Raw genomic sequence first — 25,620 nt, forward strand, 5'->3', positions numbered from 1 at the left:
ATTTAGGAACTAAACAAGCAATGTGTTTAATTATATGTAGTATTAGAAATAATTTTTAAAAAAATATTTCTAGAAACGACCAGAAACCTCGCCACGCGCCGTTTTTGATCTAACTTACCCAGAGCAATGTGTTTTGAATTTAGAAAAAAATTAATAGTTTTTAAAAAAATTCAGTAAAATTTTAAATAAATATCTACTTAAAAATGTGACATAAATACATTTCTTTTGTTGTCTAGTATCCATTACACAAGCTCTACTAAACGCTGTATGTATTATTGTTATTTATTATGTATATATACAATAATAGTAATATTTTTTATTCAGATTAATTGTATCTGTTATAATATTGGCATATAGATAATTTAAATTACAGGTTTCACAATTATGGTCATCATTATTATAAGAACATGGATATTCTATTTAGATGAGAGGCATTTGGGAATATTCTATTGGCACGTGTAGATATAAATTTATTATTATCACTTATTATTTAGACATCTACGTGTTCAAAATATAATGTGTACGGTTTTATGTTAGGCGTAAATAATATTGTGCCAATTTACATGATAATAGATGGCAGCAGCCTTCTCTCACGCTATACCGCGGGTCCCTATTCATCAATACATTACGTGCTCTGTCATACATTTCACTCATTGTATGTATTTTTCGAATGAGATCCTTTTCATATAAGTATACTTTTTAGAGAACGAACCGTTTTCAGTTATATACACAATATATATTATACATTTTTGTATTTATTACGATACTAGCTTTTAGACGCGGCTTCACTTCCATTGATTACTTAAATTTACGGATTCGCTATTAAGCGATTGGTTTACTAAAATCCAGACAGTACGTATTTATTTCTTTTAAGAAGTGATACTACGAAGTATCGAATCTAAGTGTCTCTTCAATATTAATGTTCTAGTAGTAAATATTAAATGTCTGTGTATATGTGGCAAACTCATGATAGTGCGTGTAATGTCTTTTTTTTAATTATTGTGATATTTATACATTAAAAAAAAAATACCTGACTTCACTGTTCACCATACAAACATTAACTGTAGCAAATTTTACACTGCTCCGTGTGCATAATTTTCATAAAATTGAGAACATTTTTATGTATATATTAATACAATTCTTAAAATAAAGATTTGCTAATAGATCACACCAGTATATATATGTATATAAGACTTGCGTGTGAATACTAGCTGATAAAAGCTTACGATGCTATATATTGCCACAGCCTTATTTAGCAGTAAATAAAACCACACAAACCTCCCGCAGTTATAATTGGTACTTGTATCTCCTACGTACGATATTCCAACTAATATTAAAAATGCTAAAGAAAGTGTGTTTGTTTACTACGTTTTCAAGATTTAACGTCTTAATGATGATTTATTGGCATGTAGCATTAAGTAAGGTCGACTAAATTAAAGTAAAGTTTAGTTGGGTAGGTGACCCGGGTATACGTGTCCCCGGATATTAATTTGCAAGCTTTTTACATTTATTATTACACACTGACATCTACAATTAAATACTTGAACTAAAACTATCAACTTATTATAGGGACTATAGACTTATTCTAGGGTTTTTTATTTGTTTTTCTTTTTATAACATTATTATATAGAATTTTACTATTACCTTATACTAGTTATATACTTTTTTCATATCTCTGTATTAATGATTGTATATCAATAATATAAACTTATTTACTATTTTCTTTTTCCTTTGTGTAGGGTGGAGAAGGTCTGACTACTTTAACTGTTTTTTCTTACTATGTTTCTTCTCCGTACACAATAAGAAGTCTATTATTAATTCCGATCCATCACACATGCGGACGAAGTCGCAGGCTAATAGTAGTTGCAGGATAAATTATATACACCAAGAACTACCTAATTATACTTTTTTTATGTTATTGGAAATACAGAAAATCTAACCGCATAATACTTATTTATTAATATTCAAGATTTCTAAGAAGGCATGGCTTTGTATCTTATGTTTGCACTGCCATATCGCAGACGATCTTGTACAAACCTACCTCGATACTTTCTGTCAATATAGGCAAATAACAAATGGACGGCGCGCGTCACAGCGCAGAATCAGAAGATACAAGAAGAAGCGCTACTTCTCAAGTTGTATACAGAAGACATGACCGCAGGCGCTACACGACGAGCAAAGTAAAACTTTATCCAAAATAAGTTGTAATTTAGTAGCTCTAGGTTATTAAACAACGGGATTAAATGCTCAGAACGTCGATCTGAATAGAATAGAAATCATTTATTCAAATAAACTTACATTGAAGCACTTTTGAATAGTCATAACATTTTTTTTTAATCTACCGCTCATTCGGAATGCTGTCTCATCACAAGAAGAACAAGCAAGAAACTTGTGTGTTGCTCTTTTAAATAATTTATTCTTACTTACAATTTAAGTTTAAGTGTGTGAATACAAACCACCGATTAGCACTAATTCAATGAAATAATAAAATAGAATTAATTTTACCAACTTCTATCTATCTAAAAAAACTGACATACCGTTCAATCCATTGCTATAAGACTGCAACTTAACTAAGTGTAGTAATAGTGTAGTATGTAGTAAATTATAGTACACTATACTTGCAGTAGTGCCATCTACTAGGGACTAGCCTATTATTCAGAGAAATATGGTTGAAAGTACATTCCTCTAATATTACAATATTCTGCGACGGCAATGCACCAAATACCAACGAATATTATATATAATCTGCATATTCTAACTGTGATATTTTCTGATCGATGCATTGGAATGATTCTAAAATATTTATGAAATCAAGTATGATCTAACTTTATTCTGAAATAAATACGTGAGATTTTGCGTGCTCAAGTTCATAATATTCCAGGTTAGATATAATTTATGTTCTCAGTATTAATGTAATAAACTACACAATAGAATACAATATCACAAAAATCTAATTCATGTTCACTCGGGAGTTTTTTTATACAGCGTACAGGTATTAGAATAGTTGTAAAGGATATGGAGAACCGTAGTAATCATAAAAATAAAGAATTAAAAGAGCCGAATAGAAAATTGGTAATTATTCTCAAAATCTTCATACAAATTTTGAGGTCATATGATCGATTTAGTAGGACAGATTCAAAAGTTATTTTCAATTTTATTGGTGGACATAGTTCAATTTTAAAGTTCAAAGATTTCTATTGTCTTTTATTATCTATGTAATATTATAAAAATAAATCATTTCAGGAAAGCTGAAATATACGCGTATAATAACGACTTAGAACTACAACGCATCAGGCTTGCGAATTGGAAACTGATACACGGAGGTCACGCGAAGGCTGCCAAACTCGTCAAAAAGATGGGCCTCGAGTTTGAAAAGGTATCTACTTAATGTCGTTTATGAACTTCTTCATCATAACAAATATAAAGACTAAAATTATGTTACCACTTGTTAGGAATTTCCAAAATACGATTAATCACACAAGAAATATTTTTCCCTTCTTTCCTTTATTATAATATAATCATTTTCTTTTACCAATATTGAAAATAAATATTTAAAGTATATTTATTCACATTAACCCACTTATAATATTTATATTTTACTTTTTTTCGATAAAAAACTGACATGAAAGCCGTATGTGAGGATGCTGATGCTACATTCTTATATACTTGCATTAGACTTTAATCTTATTTAATTACATAACCTATATATTACATTGTAAAGTATTTTTTTATTTATGTAATTGGAATGGCAAACAAGCTCATGGCCCACCTGTTGGTAAGTGTTAACCGTTGCCAATATACATGAACCCTTATCTCACGCTACTACTGAAACGCAGCTTACAAAGCAAGCTGCTTGGCGTCTGAAATATGTGACACAGGTACTGAAGTAAACAACTTCGTACATTACTGCCTCGATGAGACTAATTGTGCTGTGGTAATATCCTGCACCTACTTCTGTTAAAATCCATTTCTAAAGCTAAGATTACAACCTCGGTGGTCGAGCACACCGCCTTAGTACTGATGATATCAGGTGCGTTCCTCGCACGGTTAAACACTTGTAACCATGAGTATGATTGTTTGTATCGGTCTGAGTATTTTCTATGTATCAATTATATATTTACAAAAAATAATGTATCTGTGTACATATTTATATCAGTTATAAGAGTCTAGTACTCATAACACAAGGTCTTGCTTGGGTAGTCCCAATATGTGAATTGTAATTTGTAAATAATTGTAATCGATATGTGAATTGTCCAGAATAATTATTAAGAATTAACACTTATTTAAAATTAAAATGTCTCGCGATTGATTATCATTACAAATATAGTATTCTATTCTATATAAATTATTCTAGTCAAAACGTGGCGCCAAGAGCATGAGTTCAGAATTAGCACAACAGTTAGCTGCTGAAGCTATGTCTGCTGCTGTCTCGACTCTTGGAGACCCACTTATGACCTTAGGACAAGCTCGGGCGAGGATGGACATGGAAACTGTATTGCCGTCTCCACCAATTAAACTTCTTGATGAGGTTAGTGCAGATACTAATTATTAGGAGGTAAAGAAAAAAAATATTAGGAAGTACAGGGGAAAGGTATTGTCAGTAATGGGGAATAGGTTTTATGTATACTACAACGTTGGCAAACAAGCATACTGTTCAACTGATGGTAAATAGATAGCTATGGACGCTTGAAATACTAGGGCTGTTACATGTGCATTGCCAATCAATGCAGCCGAGACCACTATTTCAAACTGGTGTGAAACTACCATGCTTTTTTGTCATAAAACCATAGATTATAAGTTTATAAGAGTTATATTTTTATTAGATAATTAAGTAAATTGGACATTATATCAAATAAATTAATAAGAAAAGTTTTTCTTATTATGAACTATTTTTTTTTATTTGTAATGACTATATTCTATAAAACTAATTAGTTAAATCTAAAATCAAGCTATATTATGAAAAATAATTAAAAAAAATATATTCACTTAAGATCCAATTGAAAATTTCTTATAATAAATATATCTTCAAATTTTAAAAGAAAACTTGCGTAAAAATATTACATTTTCTTAACATTTTGGTGTAGCGTTTGTATTATAATTTATGTGGGTTCTTGCTTTACAGACATGAGTAACAGCTGACACTTAATGTTTTTACCTTTAGTAAATAACTTGTTCGCCAGTGATTCGTGTTTAAGAAACATCTTTCTATGTTACACATAAATCTATGTTTAAAGAACAATAAAGAAATATAAAGGAAAATTCCACTTATCAACAATAATGACAGTCTTAAATTGTTTTTTAAGTATATTATATAATCCGACAAACCAATACGTACACATGCATTTTTTTATTTATGCAATCATCAGAACGTTCTATAAAAAAATCTTTATTATTCTCGTATAATATAAATTTAAGTAGGTAATATATTATTTGTTACTTTGGTTTTACAAAACATATTTTCTTAATACAGTTTAAAAAGAAAATCTAACCAACATTAGAAACACAGAGATGTTGAATTGAATATAAATGATTAATTTTATTTCATTACTCTTCGGCATAAGACATATAACTTTATGTGTTTATCTAGTGCAATATTTATGGTTTTATGGTTGTTTGTATCGGTCTGGGTATTTTCTATGTATAGTATGTATGTATTTATGAAAAAAAAACATATCTATGTATTTGTATCAGTTGTCTAGTACCCATAACACAAGCTTTAGGAAGCTTAACTTGGGTCTAGATGGCACTGTGTGAATTGAGATCTGATCCTGAGATTATTTATTATTTAATATAGAAAATAACGAGATAATTTGCGCAATGGTTTCGGAGTTTTCTTACTGTCTATTTATAATTTATATTATTACCTATTACAAAATAGTAAATAGTTACACAAATCTAAATTATGTTAAGCGTCTCGATAAGGACAAGCTGATACCAGCTACGAAAATCTGGATTAATTAGTCCCATTATTATCTACATCTGGATTGTATTGTCACATTTACTGCATGTAATAAGACTAGGGGGCCACTACGGTAAAACGTTTAATAGTTTAGTTTATTAGCCTCACCTTCTGATGTAGGCGAGTTGAATTCTCCTCAATATAAAACATAAGTGTGACTATTCTAATTGATCTAATTTCTTTGTAATATACAAAGAAATTAGATGTAAAGTATGTATTTTCAAAAATATACATTGGATTTTTTTTATTAACTATTTAGTATATGCCTATATAATGTAGTCAGTATTAATATAATCTAAGACGCAGCGTGATCAATGATTTTATTTAATACTAGCTGTACCCGAAAACAGCGTTAGAAAATAGTGTTATTCATCAGAATAGGTTATATTATTGTAAAGTTTCATTAAAATCCTTTCAGTAGTTGAAGCGTGAAAGAATAACAAACATCCATCGGTTATTACACACTAGCCAATGCATCTTTAATGGGAAAAATTTATGTTGTTTTTTTATTCATATATAATAGTTTTATGTACCTGAAATGACAAACTGACAGCTCATCCGAAAGAAGGTGAGGACCAACAATTAATCATCATGTGACACCCTTGTTATTCCATTCTGGATAACGAAGATGTTATTCCTCCCTGCTCTACAACATAATGAAAACGCATAGGTCAAAACATTGCCCTAATTTCTTTCCGAGTAATAAGTCAAATACCTAATTAAACATCAAAATCTAAAAGCTATAAATATTTATATTTCAAAACGTGCCCTACTGAATATAGTTAAGTTCGTGATTTCAATTAACTCAGTTATTAAAATTCAGGGTTTAAAATTACTCTCGCAATGGTACTCAACCAAATAATTCATGTCCCTCTTTGGTTCCATTTGACTTTGAAAACGAAAAATATACATAATAATCAAGTCGAGGTATTAAAACGTCTCAACGGGAAAATTATATATTTTTCTTGTCGCAGACATTATGTAAACTATAAAAAAAACTCTGCATGGGGTAGGTACACGTGGATAGGTAAGGTAGGTCTCACATATTGCAGTTGTAGAGTGCAATTAGATTGAAATATTGAAATAAGGGCTATGACATCTTAGTACTCTGGAATGGCAACTCACATCCATCCTATTATTTGGAATTAGATTACATAAAAAAATACTATATCGTTATTGTCTATTATATTTGAGAAACTAAAAACTTTATGAGAATATTATCAGTAGATATACTGTTAGCTTTGCAGACTTATTCCGTTTATTTTTCACTTTTATTTTGATTCTGTAGTTACTTTATGCTAAATATTAAATTAACATGCACACATTTCGCTAAATACATATATTTGAATCCAAGGTATCCGTTTCTCTGGGATTAATATATCAGCATTTTCATCGCCAGATAGTCAATTAATACAAAAAAGTATTGGTTAAGTGGAATTTAGGGTAGTGAACCTAATCTCTATTTTTAATTAAATAAAAGGTAAACCTAATATTTAATGTACACTGATCTAACTTTATCGTTGATTAATTGGATTTGGTTTTTGTGAGACTTTGACTTCAATCTTACCTCCAGATGCTTGAAAATGCGGTAATTGAATTTGCTCGGCGGCGCGTCAACTTGCTGCTCCGTGACGTGGAACGGGTGGTGCGCTCTAGAGCAGCACACGTATTTTTCTTAAATTACCGACCAGAGAAATCTAAAAAAGGGTAAGTGCTAACCTCAATCACGGTTAATTTATTTTTATTTTGACGAGTGCTGCCATCTTTGGGTTGAAGTCGGAAACTTTTCAAACCAGACTTTGTTATACCTGAGTATATAACATTACACAATATAACATAATATACAAGTACTTAAGACTGTTAAAAGTAGTCTACAAGAGTAACTCAGTCTAACCGCCGAGCAGACATTACGATAATACATTGAAAAAGTAATACACTATAAGTCCTTCAAAATGGCAATGCGTGGGAGATATCGCAGGCGTCACGTGATATCCATAGTGCTGTTCATGTATATAGTCGACGGTTACCACTTACCATCATATGGACTGTTAGCTTGTTTGTCATTTAGTTACTTGTACAATCTATAGACTTATTTCTGATAATAGACTGGCAAAGTCATCTATAATATAATTTCCTGTTACATTTTAAAATAGAAGGGGAAATGTGGGATCCGATATGTTCAATAAAATATAGTTATTTTCTTAATCTGATTAATAATTGGCAGAATTTCTATGTCAATTATTAATCAAATCGTTTATCCTCAAGGCGATGCTCATGCGAAGGGCCGTTAAAGCGCTCAGCCGCCAAGGGTCACCTTATCTCCGCCTTACAGCGTATACTTTTAAACCTGTAATAGATCACATAAACAAATAGATACACTGCTTAATGGGATTACACTACACTACAATTAGCATATGTGAGGCCTCAAATATTCAGTGCGGAAACCTGACCAAGGCTGGAAGCGTCATAACCTTTCCCATTAGTGATCAAATTCAGATCGTTATTGTATCTCCAACCGTATTGCGATAAGTGCTTCACCTCTAAACGAGACATCATCAGGCAATGAATAGAGTTTGGAAGCCGAGTGTTGATGTTGTAGCGACCAGACTATGAGTCAACATCCAACAGTAATGAAATGGACTTACGTAAAATATTAATACCTAATTCGATAAAGTAGACATGTTTACGTTAATCGTAACATCATCACAACAATAATGAACATAGTAAGTAGACGTCATTTTTCATTGTGTAGGTAATCCTGGGCGAAATTTACTGCCAAAGTTGAAGGTAAGCTTTAATGTTCAATTTCAATCTATTTGCTTCAGTGCAAAGAAAACTCCACGGTGGTCCGTTCAGATTGCTACAGAACTCGCTCGACAGTACGTGAACGTACGAGGTGCGTCCATACTCTTTGGGGAAATAGTGGACATACCACCCGAGACTACTACCGATTTGGAAATGAAGAGTGTTAGAGATCGACCACCAACACCAGTTGTTAGTGAAATTGATTAATTATAATTTTATTCTACAAGAATATACATATACGGTAATGTATATGTAGGTATATTCTTGTAGAATAAAAATCTTGGTAGAAAAATGATGTCAATAATTAACAGAAGTGTTAACCACCGTAATAAAACTGGTTCTGATTTGGAGAATGTATTAAATTAAAACTTGTGTATTTGTATTTGTAATTTGCACATATATATATATATATTTCATGTGTGTACATGTGATTTAAATCACATCCAGCAGACATAAAAAGTATTTTAACTTACCTTTAAAATACATTTTAAGTTACTATCTATAACTAAAAAACTATCGAAGTCGTAACGTAAACCATAGTTTCCACAAGAGAGCAGTCAGCATTTTACAGATTTAACATGAAATTAACAATATTCCAATGAAAACTCTCCAACTACTATATAAAAATTGTAAATTAAGGCTTCGTTGATTCCTTGGTGCGTGCAATTTGTGCTCTTCAGCACTTTTCCATAGGGATGTACATTACATATTTAACATGTGTACAAAATGACAAACTATTGTATTATTTTATAGCTATATTTAAAAAGATCTATAATAAACAGGTTTGTAGACTAGTACTTCAGTTACAAAGACTATACCAACCCGAAAACCAATTACATTATACTATTTGTGACAAAACAACTTCGCTCAAAATGCAACAAGTTCTAAGGTACATGAAACAAGTGACAAAGTTGTAAAAAATAATCTAATTTGCATTTAGTGAAACTATGTAATATTATGTTATCTGTGGTGAAACATACTTTATAAAATATAATATACCTACACATATATATGTCGATGAGCTACTACTAGCACTAAGTATTGAAAATGTATCGAATGCATCAGAATACTAATTCAATTAATTATATATTACGTTAAAGCCGTCGAAGTCAAAGTTGGCGGAGGTGACATTCTCAGACCGAGTTGAAGATCTACCTGATCCTGTGTCGGTTGGAAGTTATCTGCCGGAACGCAGAAGATTGCTTGAAGTTAGTAAACCAAACCTTAATACCATATACTAACTTACATACAATAAATAATTACATGTTTACCTAGATGTATGCCATGATGCTGCCCGTATAAAATACAAGACGAATTTTTACAATGACTTAAGTGTACGTAAGATATTTTAATGATAATATGTAATAATTAGTCATATTTTACAACATGAAATAAATACTAAAGCTTTTTTATTTAATTTTATCCCATTTAAATAAAAAGAGTTTAATTTTTGTATGTTAAAGATGGTGAACGCTGCCGCCAAACTTCTATCGAGATCTGTAAGTCAGAAGGTGCAGAAAGGCATGGATATAACTATCGGCAAAGTAACACTACCACACATGAGACATCCAAGTTAGTGTTGAAGTTCAATTGCATATTTTATTAAACATTTAAAAATGCTTTCACCAAAAACAGTTATGTTGAAAACCAAATTCATCTAATAGATTATATAAAATATCAATTAAATTGATATTTTTTTGCCTAAAATGACTTTATAAATATTGTAACTATAACATATACTCACCAAAATGTATCAACTTAATAAATAACGTCAAATTAATACTAAAAGCCAGACGTCTCTGTTATTTGATCTAAAAACAATGAAGCTTTTTGGCACCGAATACATTCTTTTTTCCGCTTCTTGTAAGGAACCTTCGCACCATCGACAAGACAATCATCCCTACATGCTGGAACCTAAACGGTCAGTACAGACCGGTTTCAGAAATGCTTCCTCTCGCGTACAATTAGATTGTGGAATGAACTACCTGCCGAGGTTTTCTCGAGAGACTACAGCGTCGGGTTTTCCAAGAAGGGGACATTAAGGTTTCTTAAGGGTCGGCAACGCGTTACACTCCTGGTACTTCAGGCGTCCAAAGGCTACGGTAACCATATATCAACAGACGGGCTCATCTGCCATGATCGTGTAAAAAAAAACTTGATTTGAAAATATATAGAGTTAACGTTACTTACATATAACTAGTGGAATGGGGCGAGGCTGTGGAAGGTCTTTCCTCTGCGGTGGTCAACAACCGCGTACACGGCGACTGCGCAGATGTCCGCCGCACCAGCGAGTACCTCTCGCATCGCATCTTACGCTCCCTGCTCATTGAGATGAAGCACGAGAAACAGAGGGGTGTAAGTTAATTTATATACAGCCTATTACTATTACTATTATACATGAAACTAGCTGTTTCCTTGATCGGCGGCATTGCTCCCACAAAATATAGCATATGTTACTCACTCACAATGGAAACTTAAACAATGTGCAAGAATTACCTATTAAAATTGATAAAATATTTTTGAGTTTATCATTACAGACACAAGAACCTTTCCTCTACATAATTTTAGACAAACAGCAAGTGTTCAAAACAAAATACTAACTTCACTGCTTTACGAAATCCTATATAGAAGTTGATGGTAAAACTTTCCTCTCATATGTATAAATTGAACTGAACTTGCTGAAAATACAATTTAAGGGTCATTGTGCTTATACTTCGTTATAAGACTTTGACTGTTTTTTTAGATAAAAGCCTATAGGTGATACAAGGTACCCTCATGTAAAATCTAGTACTGCTCTTAGATGGTAATAAACATATAGGTATACAGACACCTTCGTATTTACAAGTATAATTTCACTATTGAAGTATTCACTTTCTTTATATTATTACAGAAAAGCCCTGTATCATCTGGTTCGGACATCGAAATAAAAGACTTCTACGTGCCTGGACAAGTAACGAACAATAATGCACATTTAGAAGACGACGCACAATAATGAATATCCATTATAAACGTTAATGAAAAATTTCATTTCGTCTAGAAACTTCAATTATGCGGAATCGTGATAAATTGTTATACAGAAAAATATATTCAATTTTTCAATTACAATTTCTTAAGTCTTTGTTTGATCGGTAATCGGTTATAAATAAACATGATTTACCGGAAATGTCTATTTTTCTTAAACTGTACCAGAGAGCCCGCCAGCAATATAAATTTACATATATTTTATGTCTTCTGAATTCGTACTCTGGATCATTCGGTGTATGTTGGACTAGCAAACCTAGCATATACCGCTTTTCTCTAACTTCTACAATATAAAAGCCTCAAACTAACCTAAAATATAGAACGATAACAAAAAGCGGCGAGGTGCTTAATTTTGGGCAGTCGACCCTTACTTTTCGTTGAAGGGTATAATTTTGCTGGAGTGCTACTACGTGATCGGCGTTCGATACACTACACTTGGTTGTTTCATCTGATACGGATTAAAGGCATCCAAAATTATTAGCACAAAATTGGCAAACTTCACTCTCTGTTTATTATTCGTCTTTATGTTTTTATGGCATTAATAACGGTTCGAATTCGAATGAATATTTCAAAATTTTTCTAATCGTAAATTTCCGTATGTGCTGTTTGCCGTTTATTTATTTAATATATAATAATTGTAGAGTAAGATCAGAGAGGCAGTGAAATTACAGGATTTTAAGAGACATTATAGTGATTCGGAATAGCAGCGCATGAATGGTGGTAACACGAGCGTCACATGGTAACGTGGTAATGTTCGGTGTGTTGTTCATATATATAATCGACGGTTTTCACTTATCATAAGGTGGGCGATCAGTTTGTTTGTTGCTTATTCCAATAATAAAAAATGGCGTTTTAACACATATTCTAATATTATAAATACACGTAGTTCTAGTCTATGGGGACGACTTCAACAAAATCCTCTGTACAAGTCATTTTTCAGTATTGCTATTAAGTATATGATTCTCATTCTATTAAATAAATAAATTCTGAAATAGGTAAATAAATATGCTATATCTATTTATGTATTTAAATTTGTATACCCAAATAATGTGAAGTTTATTCGTTAAAAACATTAAAAACTATATTATGTAAATTCAAAAACCTTAGGGCATTCAAAAACAGAAATGTCACATGATTGTCAAAATTTCCAAGAATGTAGGCACATAAACAAAATCATAATCTTCACACCATAACAGTTAATCATACTATTATACAAATCCGCAATGCAGCTCTTACATGAACACAATATTCTGCCGGTGATCCTGAAAGACTTGACTATGAATACCAGCCCAATTAAAGATGCATTGTCAGACAATTTCGACGTGAAGGAGAAGAGATCCTCTAGTGTATCACTACGGCTGATGAATCCTGTAGCCAGCGGAGACAACGTCACGAACCCTAATTCCACACATAAACTGAAGGAAGAATCACCACAGCTTATACCTTGCTGTGAAGGAAGAGAATTGCAGGTACATTTTTATATTATAAATCTGAAGGATGGGAAGATATTCATAATGATAAATATATTGTAGTACCTCTCTACCACCTTTTTTCTTTACTAACAAAAATCATTGCATGGGCACCTCTATAACACCTGTCAGTTAATGGATAAAATATATTAATGACATCGTCATACCATGAATTGGTACATGATTTACGATTGTATGCCAATCTAGTTACAGAAAAAAATGCAGATATAAAAAAATACACAGAATACAACAGAATTATGTTGCCATTGACATGTAGGTACCATGTCAAAAACATGCGATTTAAGCCTTTATATTCCTCCCATATTATATTCGCAGTCACATACTACCCGTACTATGTACTTCAAGCCGTCTAGTCAGCTGATTGATGATCCGATATGCGGGTCAAGTTTTTGTTCCGTTTAGAAAACGATTTATTGAAACCGGACTCTGATTAAATTCAGATCCCGCTGAAATTACCGAATTTTTGGGTTGAACTCACTTGAATAACTAAAAGACCTCGTTTTGTTTATACGGTCAGCAATATAGTCAATACGCAAAAAATCTTACGTTGTTTTTTCAAATCCGTAATGTGATTACTTAATTTATTACGGGAATATTCACTAAAATTCAACTAATGCTATTTTTACTATAGATACTTTATATCGAACCAATTTCAAGTATTCATGCAAATATATTTTACTACTTACTAAAACTGACAAAAGAATCTGATATAATAAATCAGAATTATTGAAAATAAATTGTTAAAGAAAAGTTTGCATTTTTATACTTTGTAAAATGTTCCTAATTGTAATTTTACGGTGTCTAAAATTGGGGTTAAAGTTATTATTCCCGTAAATTTCTTATAATAATGATATAAGAGGAAAGAGTGACGTAGTCGTAGTCTAGGAGGCTTAGGCTGGCCCTGTACCCGTTGGATAAGAATACACCCTGCGAAACGTAGCATGTCAAGCGTTTAACACTACGTCGATAGTTGACAATACTTATAATTATAGCATTTAGGATTACAATAATGTATTTATTTACGACGATATAATAGATCAACGAAGACCTAGTTCGCAGTGGATTATCTGCTATCTCCGTGAAACATGACGGTGAGATACACTCTCTGAGCATGTCACGGGCCTGTGAGCGTATGCAAGTTCCTCCTGGATTTGTTAAGGTATTACATCGGCTACAAGTGTACTAATTATGATAGGCATATAGGCAGCACCGGCAGAGAAATATTTTACAAAATTATACAAATAATATGCATGAAAATTAAAGCTTAAATATTTTTTTATATTTAAACTTTTAAGATACATTTTCTTCAGTCTGCGTTTGTTTTTGTTTTCCTAAACACTTCAGTATAAATAGACATCTCAATCCCTTCCAATAGTCATTTAATGATCACGACATTATAGGGAGTGATAGTTTTTAAAAACAACTTTTTATTACTTAATAATATAAAGAATTAATTTATTAATTTTAAAAAAATATATATCTTACATATTGTATTTTACGATATTTATTAAAATAATACTAATATTATTCCAAAAATAAACTAACAGCTAAAAGTTTTATACAATTTCTAGCACCGCAATTCCTTCCGAAGCCTGCACCGACCAGACCTGAAACAGGTTCCATATCTCCGCCGCATGACCCCCAATGAGCTGGAAACACTGTTCCGGGGCTACGCTGATTTGCCACATGCTAAAAACGGTCTGCTCACCATTACAATAAATCTAAACAGTCGTCTTAAAAATAGAGAATTTTTTCAATTATCTATGCCTGTGTTGTTTTAATAACCACATACCTAAGAGACATAATCTCCAAAATTAAATGAATTTTAAGGCGAAAGTTTGTGAATATGGATATTTGTTACTATTTCACGTAAAAACTACGTATCTAACAGATTTTAATGAAACTTTACAGTAATATAGCTTATATCAGAAACCACGCGAACAGCTAATATATTTATATATTTTTTTTTGGTTTAATGTTGTTAATAATAATAAATCAATTAAAGAATTTTAAATATTTTCCGACTGTAGTTTATTGTTCTTTTTGTAATTACATACATACTAAAAAAACTGGTTTCAGACAGCAAGCATGATCTCGGAAGGGTGATGCAGTCACCAGACGAAAAGAACAGATCTGAAGACATAGAACATAAAGAAGCTATTAATTTAGATGACGGTATGAATATTCATCTATCATATCTACAGTTGAGGCGACCATACATCTGACTACATATTTTGGGATGTATCTGGTAGTTTTTTAATACTTAGATATAGGCGACGGTTATCATTTCTTATATGACGAGGTCTAGTGTTTTGAGTAGTCATGCTCACTAAAATGTCCGGACTCGTGGCGGCGTGGTGGGCTGGGTCCTAAAATAAAGCTCCCTAAAATATGGTCGAGCGCAGTGATGGCTGGCTCATCCGTCATACCTACTCGTGAACGGGTGCTGCTTGTAGGGATTGGTCTGCTCTAATCACTATGACTGATTTCCTCTTAATAATTGTTTACCCATTTGGTTATATATTCAATATTTTTTCTATTTGAGTATTTAATTGAATTAGTGCTAATTGGTGGTTTGTATTCACACACTTAAAAATGTAAAATAATAATAAAATTATTTAAAAGAGCAACACGCAAGTTTCTTACTCGTTCTTCTTGTGATGAGACAGCTTTCCGAATGAGCGGTAGATTAAAAAATGTAATGACTATTCAAAAGTGCTTCAATGTAAGTTTATTTGAATAAATGATTTGCTATTTGATTCTATTCTATTCAGAATGCGCTGTAGTTCCAACATTCTGAACACATTGATGAAAAATATTGATTTGTCTATGTTACAATATTTTATCAGTGTACTTTAGTTAGGCAGAGGTCTAACAATATAATGACTATAACTGTAATACTAGATAGATTCAAATTCAAAATATAAAGATGAACTTTACTCAAATTAGATTAGAAAAAAAGCTAACAAATGTGCCATTGATACCAAAATAAACATCTTTATTATTATTATTTCGTGTTTCACAAAGTTTAATAATAACAAGTGTAAATATATTTTATAATCGAAGGTAGTGTTGTCAAACCGCTGCACCCGATACCCGAGACGCGTGCTGGAACTGAAGACGTGCCAGCTGCCATGCGGTTGCATGGAGCCCGAGCAAGGCTATATACGTCTGTGTTAGCAGGCGCCCGAGCTGGAGACCAACTAGAGTACGTGAAAATAAAAAAAAAATTTACACATGTGTAGAGGATATTTTGTTCGCGAGTAAAATTGCCTGATGCCAACTGGGCGTTATGGATCTGATCGTTTTAACAATGAATATGTCACCCATCTGCACTGTGAAGACACAATATGCACGTCAGGTCAGTCAAGTCAGCTATCATGACGAGATGACTACCGAGGCGAATTTGTCACTATTTATACAAATATTAATACTAGGGTCATTAATTATGTCTATATTTTTATGTTAAAGTTTATCGCGTAACCTTTTCATGTTGCCAAAACGTGGCTTATATCTTTGACTTATAATTTCAGTGGCGTTTCCACAAACGAAGAATATGACACCCATGTCCCATTAGACACGGTACCAGACGATGATGTCCAGCTAACTGAAGAGCTACAAATAATTCTGCCACCTCGATGCGATGACGTTACAACCGATTCATCGATCACAGCAACCTCCAATGATAACACCTGCTAAAATTTATCTTATGGTCTTGACTTAAGATACAAAATTCCTAGATACAAAGTTAAATGCGATTCAGTATTAATTATCATAGAGATATTGGCCTAAAAGCACGTAGGAAAATGATGAGGCTAATGCTAAAGTCGAAGAGGAACTTTGGTCGAATATTAATGTATCTTGATTGGATGATTACTGATATTATGAAAGGGTTTTAATTACCTACAACATACAAACAACTCAAGAGTTGCATCCAAGGATAAATATAAAAGTAAGAAATAGTAATAAAATAAGTCTTCTCAATATCTCTTTACTACAGCGAAAAAATAATACTCTCAATAAATAAAACAATACATTATAAGTGTGATTTATATTGAATAACCTTTCTACAATATTATACAGCTCTTTCCACACTCCCATACAAAACATAGACATTGGGTAAAATCAATTTAGAAATCATAAATTACATACATACTTTTTCATTTTTTACATCTCAGTGCATAATCTATAAATTTAATTGCACTTTATTTAATAATCTAATAGAAAAGGTTCGATTGTAAATGTATAGGTGTGTAGTAAATTTCATTGCTTTGTCGAGTTAAAGCTTACTCTGAATTTCGTATTCACAGGGTATATCCGCTTTGCAAATTTTCTCTGCGACGATTTTTTATGTACTTTATCTTGTTACAATATTTTAGTATGTATATAATATACAGTTGCCATATATTACAGAAACCATGATAATAAAAATATTCACTCTCGGTTCGGCTCGGTTCTCACAATCTCTTATTTATAAAAACGAAAACCAACATACTCATGTTTTATCATATACCGTCTTTCATATTAGAAATATAGCAAATTGAAAAACGCAAATAAATTCAACATTTAACAGGTTTATTTCTATGAATAAGCGGCAATGTATATATATATATATTGTATTTTCACCGCGCCATTTGTTTTCGCATATGTAACATTACACATAATTTAGGCGCGATCTGTGCACACATGTATATACAATATAAATACTGTAATATACTGTTAAATATATTTGCGGAAAAACCGTACGTAGAAAATTTGCGATACAATGTTCCTATAGCCTATAGTCGACTAGCAACTACTTGCCGATTAGAAATTTACAATTAATTAGAATACCGAGTGACAATAGCAACCACCTGATGGCAAGTGATAACCTATCGATATTTTTTTATATTCTCAAAATGGGCGAAATATTTTTGAACTACCTGTTTCTTAGACGAATATATTTAGCGAGGTTACGAGGAACTGGTCGACAATACTTGCTTTTACAGATTATTGTCGCACGACACGATGTGTAAATTTACCGTCACAATACGACACATTTATGTTGTCGATAAAAAATATCCATACTGTGCGACTCGTGCACGATATTTAGTTCCTATTGTAAATATATATGACAAAATCTAAATTTGCCGGCCAATATATCTATCAATGCCGCCCAATGCACAAAACAGGCAATAATCTCAATTTTACAAGCATACCTAATAATGAAATAATGCCGAACGCATAGGGCAAAATTAAGCTATCTAGACCAACTATTTCATAAATTAAAAAAGCCACTTTACGTATTATTCGGTGGACAAACACACCTCAACTATAATTCTGTATAGGAAACAAATGTGATTCTCATAAAGCAGCTATTTTAATCTACCTAGTCCAAACAAAACAATAATTTAGACTATATTTCAACGATACATTTAAGATATCTTACACGAAAATATAGAGTATTCCCTATACATCTGTCTTCTAAATCAATATATTATAGGCAATATAAACCATAACACTGCTTTGTATAACATTCACATATAAATATAATCTCGCTCGCTTATTCATTTGATAAGCGTTTATAAATTTGATATTTCGTCTTAATGTGTTCTTTTATAAAGGAACTGACGCCTCGACGCGTCTATACAAACATGAAATAGCTACAGGATTTTATTAGATAATAAAATACAGGCCATGTTATTTAACTGATAAACTAGCTTTCTATAATTTTTAATTAATCCCTCAATAGGTATTTCTGTACATTTCTGTTAAAAACAATGATACATACAACAGTTTCGTGACGAATGCAACAAGAATAATTTCGATCTACGTTCTCGCGATTCTCTACAATTTGTTATGTACTAACTATCGTGTAAGAATATCTAAAATGTATTTATTGCATTCGCCTACATTATAATACGAGTACAGTCAACATCATATACACGTGTACATTTCTGAAATACGTGGCTGTAGATTTCATCTCAACACTTTGGTATACAGCCGAAGACTAAAACATGCTTATTTTACGCACTTAAACAATTTAAGTTAAAAAAGTAAACTTTATGCGCGAAGGAGAAAGAGACAGCAAATATTTTTATCTCGCTCTGATATCTACAGGCACATATTAGAACAGTATCAACTTTTTCCACGTTTACACAAACACAAATATTAAATAATTTATATATTATATATGATTTATAACTTAACATCGAAATATGCGCCATTATATATAATAATAAACCAGGACAATTCACACAGCACCATCTAGCTCCAAGGTTGGATAACTCATGAATACAAACGTTTGTATTGTACGAGCAATCGAACCCGAGACAATCAGAAGTTAGGCGAAGTGCTAAACCGCTTGACCGACGAGTCGTTACAGTATAGTTAAGTATATAGGATGATGACTGTACTTAGAGGGATACTTACAAATGTATCAAATTTGGCGCGTTACGAATCAGCAATATTGTCATATTTCCTCGAAATATTTGCATTACGAAACATTCATACACAATTAAAGATAAAAAGGTTAATAAAGGTTAAGATACAGAAATAATATATCACAAAGTATAGGTGAGATTTAACAGAAAAACTCCTCCGCTTGTAACGATCGTCGTTAATACACGAAAGGTCTTAAGTATCTTTAGACAAGTAACATGTTTTTTCACTTCAAAAAAAACATAACTCTCCAGACTTAATGTAGTAAAATTATCCTTATTTTCATACAGGTATTTAATAGAATGCACCTATTATCTGTTGTTGGTATAATTTACAAACACATGTAGTTCAAATTAAACTTCTATTGCATTCAATACAATTTTTGTATTGATATCTAAAATTGAGATATCTATTGATACTCTAAGTGGTGGAATTTAATGATTTAATAAACGGGATGAAGTATCCTACCTGTAAGGAAATAAGGTCTGATTTTTTAAGTCTAACAGGAATGAAAATTGCAATTATACACCTTGTCCAAAAATTATGCATAGGCAAGAAAAATAATATTCAAATACGGCCCTTAAGACCTGGCAATGAGAGTGATATTGCATTGCGGACTGAATTCTAAGACATTAATCACCAAGCGAAAATAAAACAACTCTTTACTGCATTTAAATAATTCTGTATCTACTCTCGACTATTAATATAAATAACACTATAATAGAGACGCGGCAGTTACAATTGTTGGCATAAATAACAACGGAATAGTGAATATATTCTAATAACATTCAATTCTCATTTCCAAGTCCGCAACAAAATGTTAGTGAAATCATAAAAATTTGATGGTCCCGGACTTAACCTTATATATAACCGATTACATCCAAAGCCAAAGCATAATATGATTCGCTTTATTAAACATTATAGGGGTGATATCACACTTCCAAACAAGGAAATAAATAATTAAATTTTACATTATAAACTCGCAACAGAATTAAATTAGTAGAAACCGTTTAGTATCCGCTATTAAATTGTTAGAAAATATTTGTTAAATTTTGTATTACCACATCACTAAATCATGTACCTTTACAATTCATAACACTAATAAAATAGTTTGCCCATACTTTTGAAAACAAAATACATTTCGTAATACAATTAACTATTATATATTGAAATTATTAAGAAAAACATTATAAGAGGCATGACATCTTAGTTCACTGGAAAGGTAACATATGGGTAGTATCGGTGTCACATAACGTGATTTCCGTATTTCTATTCAGCTTGTTTCCAATTACATAAAAAAAAACTAAATTGGTTACATTTTGAATTGCATCAGTTCTGTTACTCGTTGTATATTGTTTTGAACAATATCGTGGGATGAGATGAGAAACGAACTCATTACTAGAACTTAGAAATTATACAGTGATATCACCCAAATTACTATTATCGGTACGAAACTTGTAATATTATCGTATTAAAAATCAACACAATATTTATTTTCAATATGTACATATTGAGACCTTTATGTACAAGTATAATGTTAGCTTGACTAATGCCGCCCTATTAAATTACAGTCAGGAAATCATTCATCAAATTTACTCACTGTTTAAATTATATAAAAATCTAACTGCGAGGCATGGCAACTACTTAAAATAATCATCATCAGAGGTTGATCACCCTTTTTTTTTAATACAATTTAAATATTTTAATATTCTGTTGAATGATTTTTTTCAATCAAATACATAAAAGAATAAACGGTGTTTTATATTACATATATTATTCATTATGGGCCATTAACCATATTCATAAACAATAAGTTTCGTTTGCAAGCAAAAGTCAAGCCACCACACATAACCTCAAATCGGCAGGCGTGCAATCCAAAGCAAATACAATAATTTATACTGCGTAAACGCATCATGTTCGCTCGCAACACTTCAATACTCTATACCTTATTATACAAAGAAGGTAAACATTAAATTGACCATAATAATTGATAATAAAAAAAACATTTACTCTACGTAATAATTTTCATTTTTAAATAACATAAAAAAATAATCAAATATATTTAGATATACAACAAACCGCTAATTTGTTAAATTAAATAATGGAATAATTAATTTATCGTTGGTGTAAAGGTCATCTGGCTCAACGTTTAGCTAACAATGTCTGGCAGACGACAGGCGGCACAGTTAGTGTCCCGCGATTATTTGAACCATCACTGACATAACGCATCCAATTCGGCACTGGTTCACAATGGAATAAATTTAACCGACGGCGCCGGCGCAGCTTACTTAAATTAAATGGCATCGATAACCTCACCTGAAAAACAGATAAAACATTTTAAGTATCATATACATTTTTATTCATATTTATATTTCTTTATTATTTCATATATTTATATGAATATATTTATATTTTATTTCAAGTATTTTTATAATCTTGAAGTATATATATAAGTCAATTATCTATTATTAAGTCTCTCGACAAATTAAATAATTTAAATTAAATTTTAAAGTAATTGAGGTTTAATAACCCGCGTAAAAGCAAAAAGGGATATAAAGGGATGCTACGACGCGTAAAGGGATGCTAATTAAGTACCCCTTATATATTTATGTATTAAATATATTCATCTAGATTTATATATTGTGTTTATTACATATTGTATTGGACTTTAGTGATTTTACTTTAGTCTTTTCATACAATTATTATTTGCACTTGTGACTCAAACACCACTTCCTGTATCACGCTGATTTACGTTGACTGGTTACGTTACTAGCCCACAAAATTTCTAATATGTATTTTGTATATTGTATTTAAAAGTGCAGGAAATAATATATTAAATTCTTTGCTGTCATAAGCAGACAAAATCGGAGACAAAAGTAAGTTATACATGTAGGTGTATTACCGTGGCGCGTGCGGTATGGTGGCGGCTGGACCGCCTACTCCGCAGCTCATAACTTGTGGTTACTGGTGAGCCACGTGAGCCCCTCGTACAGTCCGTCGCCGGTGGTCGCGCACGACGGCTGTACGTACCAGTTGCGGTCGCGGATGCGCGTCAAGCCCAGCTTCTCTTGTATCTCGTGAGGTTTCATTGCTGGAACACCAACATGGACTGGGTTTATTTTTTTATTATGGAGAGTAAAGCAAATGTATTGTAAATATAATGATGTAAGGGTTAGCGTTTTGTTGTAGAAGTTAAGGGTAAACAGCGGTTGACAAAAAAATGCAGTATTTATAATACTAGTTTAGTCTTATAAAATTGCATAGTTTTTCTATTGTTAGCGAAAAAATGGCTTTTTTCTATATCTATATTTATCTAGCTTATATTGTTAATATTTCTTTTTTGCGATAACAATAAAATCTACTACATAAATTGTAATCAGTGTAGAGCAGGAGATTAGAAGTAACGATGACTAGTGAACATATTGCTAGCAATGGTCAAGTCGACCTCTCATGAAATCATCATGGATAATTCCTAATGAAATAGCCACAATGGGCTGATAGACTTGACATAAATGCTCATTTTATGATCCTTTGTTGATGTCCCACCAGCGTACATCGTTAGCGAGGTCCATCCGATTTATAATCTACTTATAAAAATCATTCAAAGACTTTCCGAGTCTGATAAAATTTGCAAGTAATCATTATATAGGTAAATGAATTTAATAAAAAAGATATAGGTACATTACAATTCACGATTGGCGAAAATATCGTCGAAACCACTCAGAAAAAGACATTTGAGATGTTGAGAACCTCAGATACAATAAAGTTTATTAGTTTGATAAGACTGAAACGAGAATTCACCCCCTGTGGAGTTGGGCAGGCTAGTAGGGAGAAGGGCGTGACCCGATCGTAACGTAGTAATTGTTATTGTGGCCAGTAGAAAATTTCAAAGATTAGTAATAGATTATACCAATCGGTTATAATTTTCACTGTCTTACCAGCGATATCCCTTTAGATATATGTACAACCTAATATAAGATATCCTTTTTAAGCATCGAGTGACGCAGTCATTTCGCATATCACAGTTATATACATTTTAGACGAGGTAAAATTTCTTTAAATATTTTTCACGATTGACGAAGACGATCGTCTACAGTCGACCTGTGATTGTATTGGTCACATTTGATATTTTTTTTTTACAATAAGGACAAATAAGCTGACTACTGACCTGAGTAGCCAGCTTATTTGCCATTCGAGTTACATAAAAACATACCCTCGGGCAAGTCTTGCTTATTGGCGAAGATGAGTATGATCGCGTCGCGCATCTCCCTGTCGTTTATGATCCGATGGAGTTCTTGGCGCGCCTCGTCGATGCGGTCGCGGTCCGCGCAGTCTACCACGAAAATTAGACCTTGAGTGCCTGAAAAGATACACCACCAATACTGTTAGGCGGGAGCACATGGTGATGATAGTCATGGTGGTCTAGTGGTTTAGCATACCGCGTTATCTCCGATGCTTGCCGGTTCTATTCCTCGCACGTTGCTAACATTTGTACTCATGATTATCATTGTTTGTATTGTCTAGGGGTTTTTATATTATCAGTGGTTTAGTACCCTATGACGGGCTTACTGACCTAACTTGATGGTCATAGTATCACACTGCACTGGTGCCCCGCCAGGGTATATCGTCAGGGCAAGAGGGTGCAACATTCATTATCATCAATTAAGAAAAGAAAATGCAAATCTGCCTTACCTGTATAGTAATGCCTCCAGAGCGGTCGTATTTTGTCTTGCCCCCCTACGTCCCACACGTTGAATTTGACATTTTTATACGTCACAGTTTCCACGTTGAAGCCGACCGTAGGTATCGTTGTGACTGACTGACCTAATTTTAACTTATATAAAATAGCTGTAATCAATTGGTTAAAGAAATATGGAGTAGGTATAACCAGACACAGGAAATACTTAAACTAAAAGTAATGTATTTTGCAAAAAAATATATATAGAACTAGTTCTTTTCTATATTTCTATACCTATACTAATATTATAAATACGAAAGATTCGATTTTCTATATTTAATACACAAAAATATAATACCTATTTTAAATATTCTTGCACCTATCAAATCTTCTTAATCAGAGAAAAATTCAGGAGATATTCCACAGACCAGCACTACGGGACACAGCTAGTGTGCTGCATAACAATACATTTACAAATAGAAAACATTGAAGATATTGCACAACAAAACGAACTCAACTGTCATCTTAAAGAAATGAATATCAATACATTTAATTAAAGTGTAAACCTCCTCAATAAAAAAAACTAGTTACGAGAGTTAACGCCAATCAAGTATACACATACACACACAAAACAAATTAATCGACTACCACCTTCTTTTAAAATCGACTGATCTAATCAAGTTCAAGAAGGTCGAGACCAAATTTAAATAGAGAAAACAGAGACATGATGTAAAAGCGTAAGTAATGAGAAAAGTTATAAAGCGTTTATTACATCAAAGGTAGTAGAAATCTTACCTATTTAATATTAAATGTTTACAGATAATCAAATCAAATCTAAAATGGTAGTTATACAAATATAATTAATTTGAGCAATATATCATTACATTACATTACATTATATTAATATTACATTACATTATATATAATGAATGTAAACGTCGTCAATAAAAAAAACTAATTAGGTATAAGAGTTAGCTATAATCAAACATACACACAAAACATCTGAATCGATAACCAGCTTCTTTTAAAATACATTGATCAAATCATTCTAGATCCCATTCAAGAAAATCGAGACCAAATTTAGGTGGAGAAAACAGGCGTATGATGTAAAATCATTGGCATTAATGAGTGACATACTAAAGCGTTTATTACATCAAAGGTAGTGTAAACCCTACCTACTTAATATTAAATGTTTATAGATAATCGAATCAAATCTAACATGATAGCTATACAAATTGAATCAATCT

At 32.1% G+C, this 25,620-nt stretch overlaps 3 protein-coding genes across 3 annotated transcripts in view; 2 read left to right on the forward strand and 1 right to left on the reverse strand.

The window, feature by feature from the left end:
* The window catches only part of LOC131845976 (uncharacterized), a 29,724-nt gene extending 17,835 nt beyond the window's left edge, over positions 1 to 11,889 (forward strand). Inside the window, exons 5-13 of the mRNA XM_059195156.1 lie at positions 2,065 to 2,180; positions 3,244 to 3,376; positions 4,355 to 4,528; positions 7,533 to 7,666; positions 8,785 to 8,953; positions 9,865 to 9,972; positions 10,228 to 10,336; positions 10,965 to 11,119; positions 11,655 to 11,889. Coding sequence (XP_059051139.1) covers positions 2,065 to 2,180; positions 3,244 to 3,376; positions 4,355 to 4,528; positions 7,533 to 7,666; positions 8,785 to 8,953; positions 9,865 to 9,972; positions 10,228 to 10,336; positions 10,965 to 11,119; positions 11,655 to 11,756 — 1,200 coding nt within the window. The 3' untranslated portion in view covers positions 11,757 to 11,889. The remainder of the gene's footprint in view (positions 1 to 2,064; positions 2,181 to 3,243; positions 3,377 to 4,354; positions 4,529 to 7,532; positions 7,667 to 8,784; positions 8,954 to 9,864; positions 9,973 to 10,227; positions 10,337 to 10,964; positions 11,120 to 11,654) is intronic.
* Positions 11,890 to 12,918: 1,029 nt separating this feature from the next.
* LOC131845836 (uncharacterized) lies at positions 12,919 to 19,038 on the forward strand. Its single transcript, XM_059194969.1, has 6 exons — positions 12,919 to 13,254; positions 14,312 to 14,434; positions 14,847 to 14,973; positions 15,355 to 15,450; positions 16,342 to 16,483; positions 16,809 to 19,038. The coding sequence occupies exons 1-6, from the start codon at positions 13,009 to 13,011 to the stop codon at positions 16,972 to 16,974; spliced, it is 900 nt and encodes a 299-aa protein (XP_059050952.1). The 5' UTR covers positions 12,919 to 13,008; the 3' UTR covers positions 16,975 to 19,038.
* A 1,921-nt stretch (positions 19,039 to 20,959) lies between these two features.
* Positions 20,960 to 25,620, reverse strand: part of LOC131845782 (ADP-ribosylation factor 6) — a 37,857-nt gene continuing 33,196 nt past the window's right edge. Inside the window, exons 4-7 of the mRNA XM_059194872.1 lie at positions 24,388 to 24,543; positions 23,909 to 24,055; positions 22,598 to 22,786; positions 20,960 to 22,011 (exon numbers count right to left, since the gene is read on the reverse strand). Of these exons, the coding sequence (XP_059050855.1) occupies positions 22,644 to 22,786; positions 23,909 to 24,055; positions 24,388 to 24,543 (446 nt within the window). The 3' untranslated portion in view covers positions 20,960 to 22,011; positions 22,598 to 22,643. The remainder of the gene's footprint in view (positions 22,012 to 22,597; positions 22,787 to 23,908; positions 24,056 to 24,387; positions 24,544 to 25,620) is intronic.

The sequence above is a fragment of the Achroia grisella genome, unplaced genomic scaffold (assembly GCF_030625045.1).
Source record: "Achroia grisella isolate CSIRO2021 unplaced genomic scaffold, CSIRO_AGI_Agris_v1 utg487, whole genome shotgun sequence".
Classification (NCBI taxonomy): Eukaryota; Metazoa; Arthropoda; class Insecta; order Lepidoptera; family Pyralidae; genus Achroia; species Achroia grisella.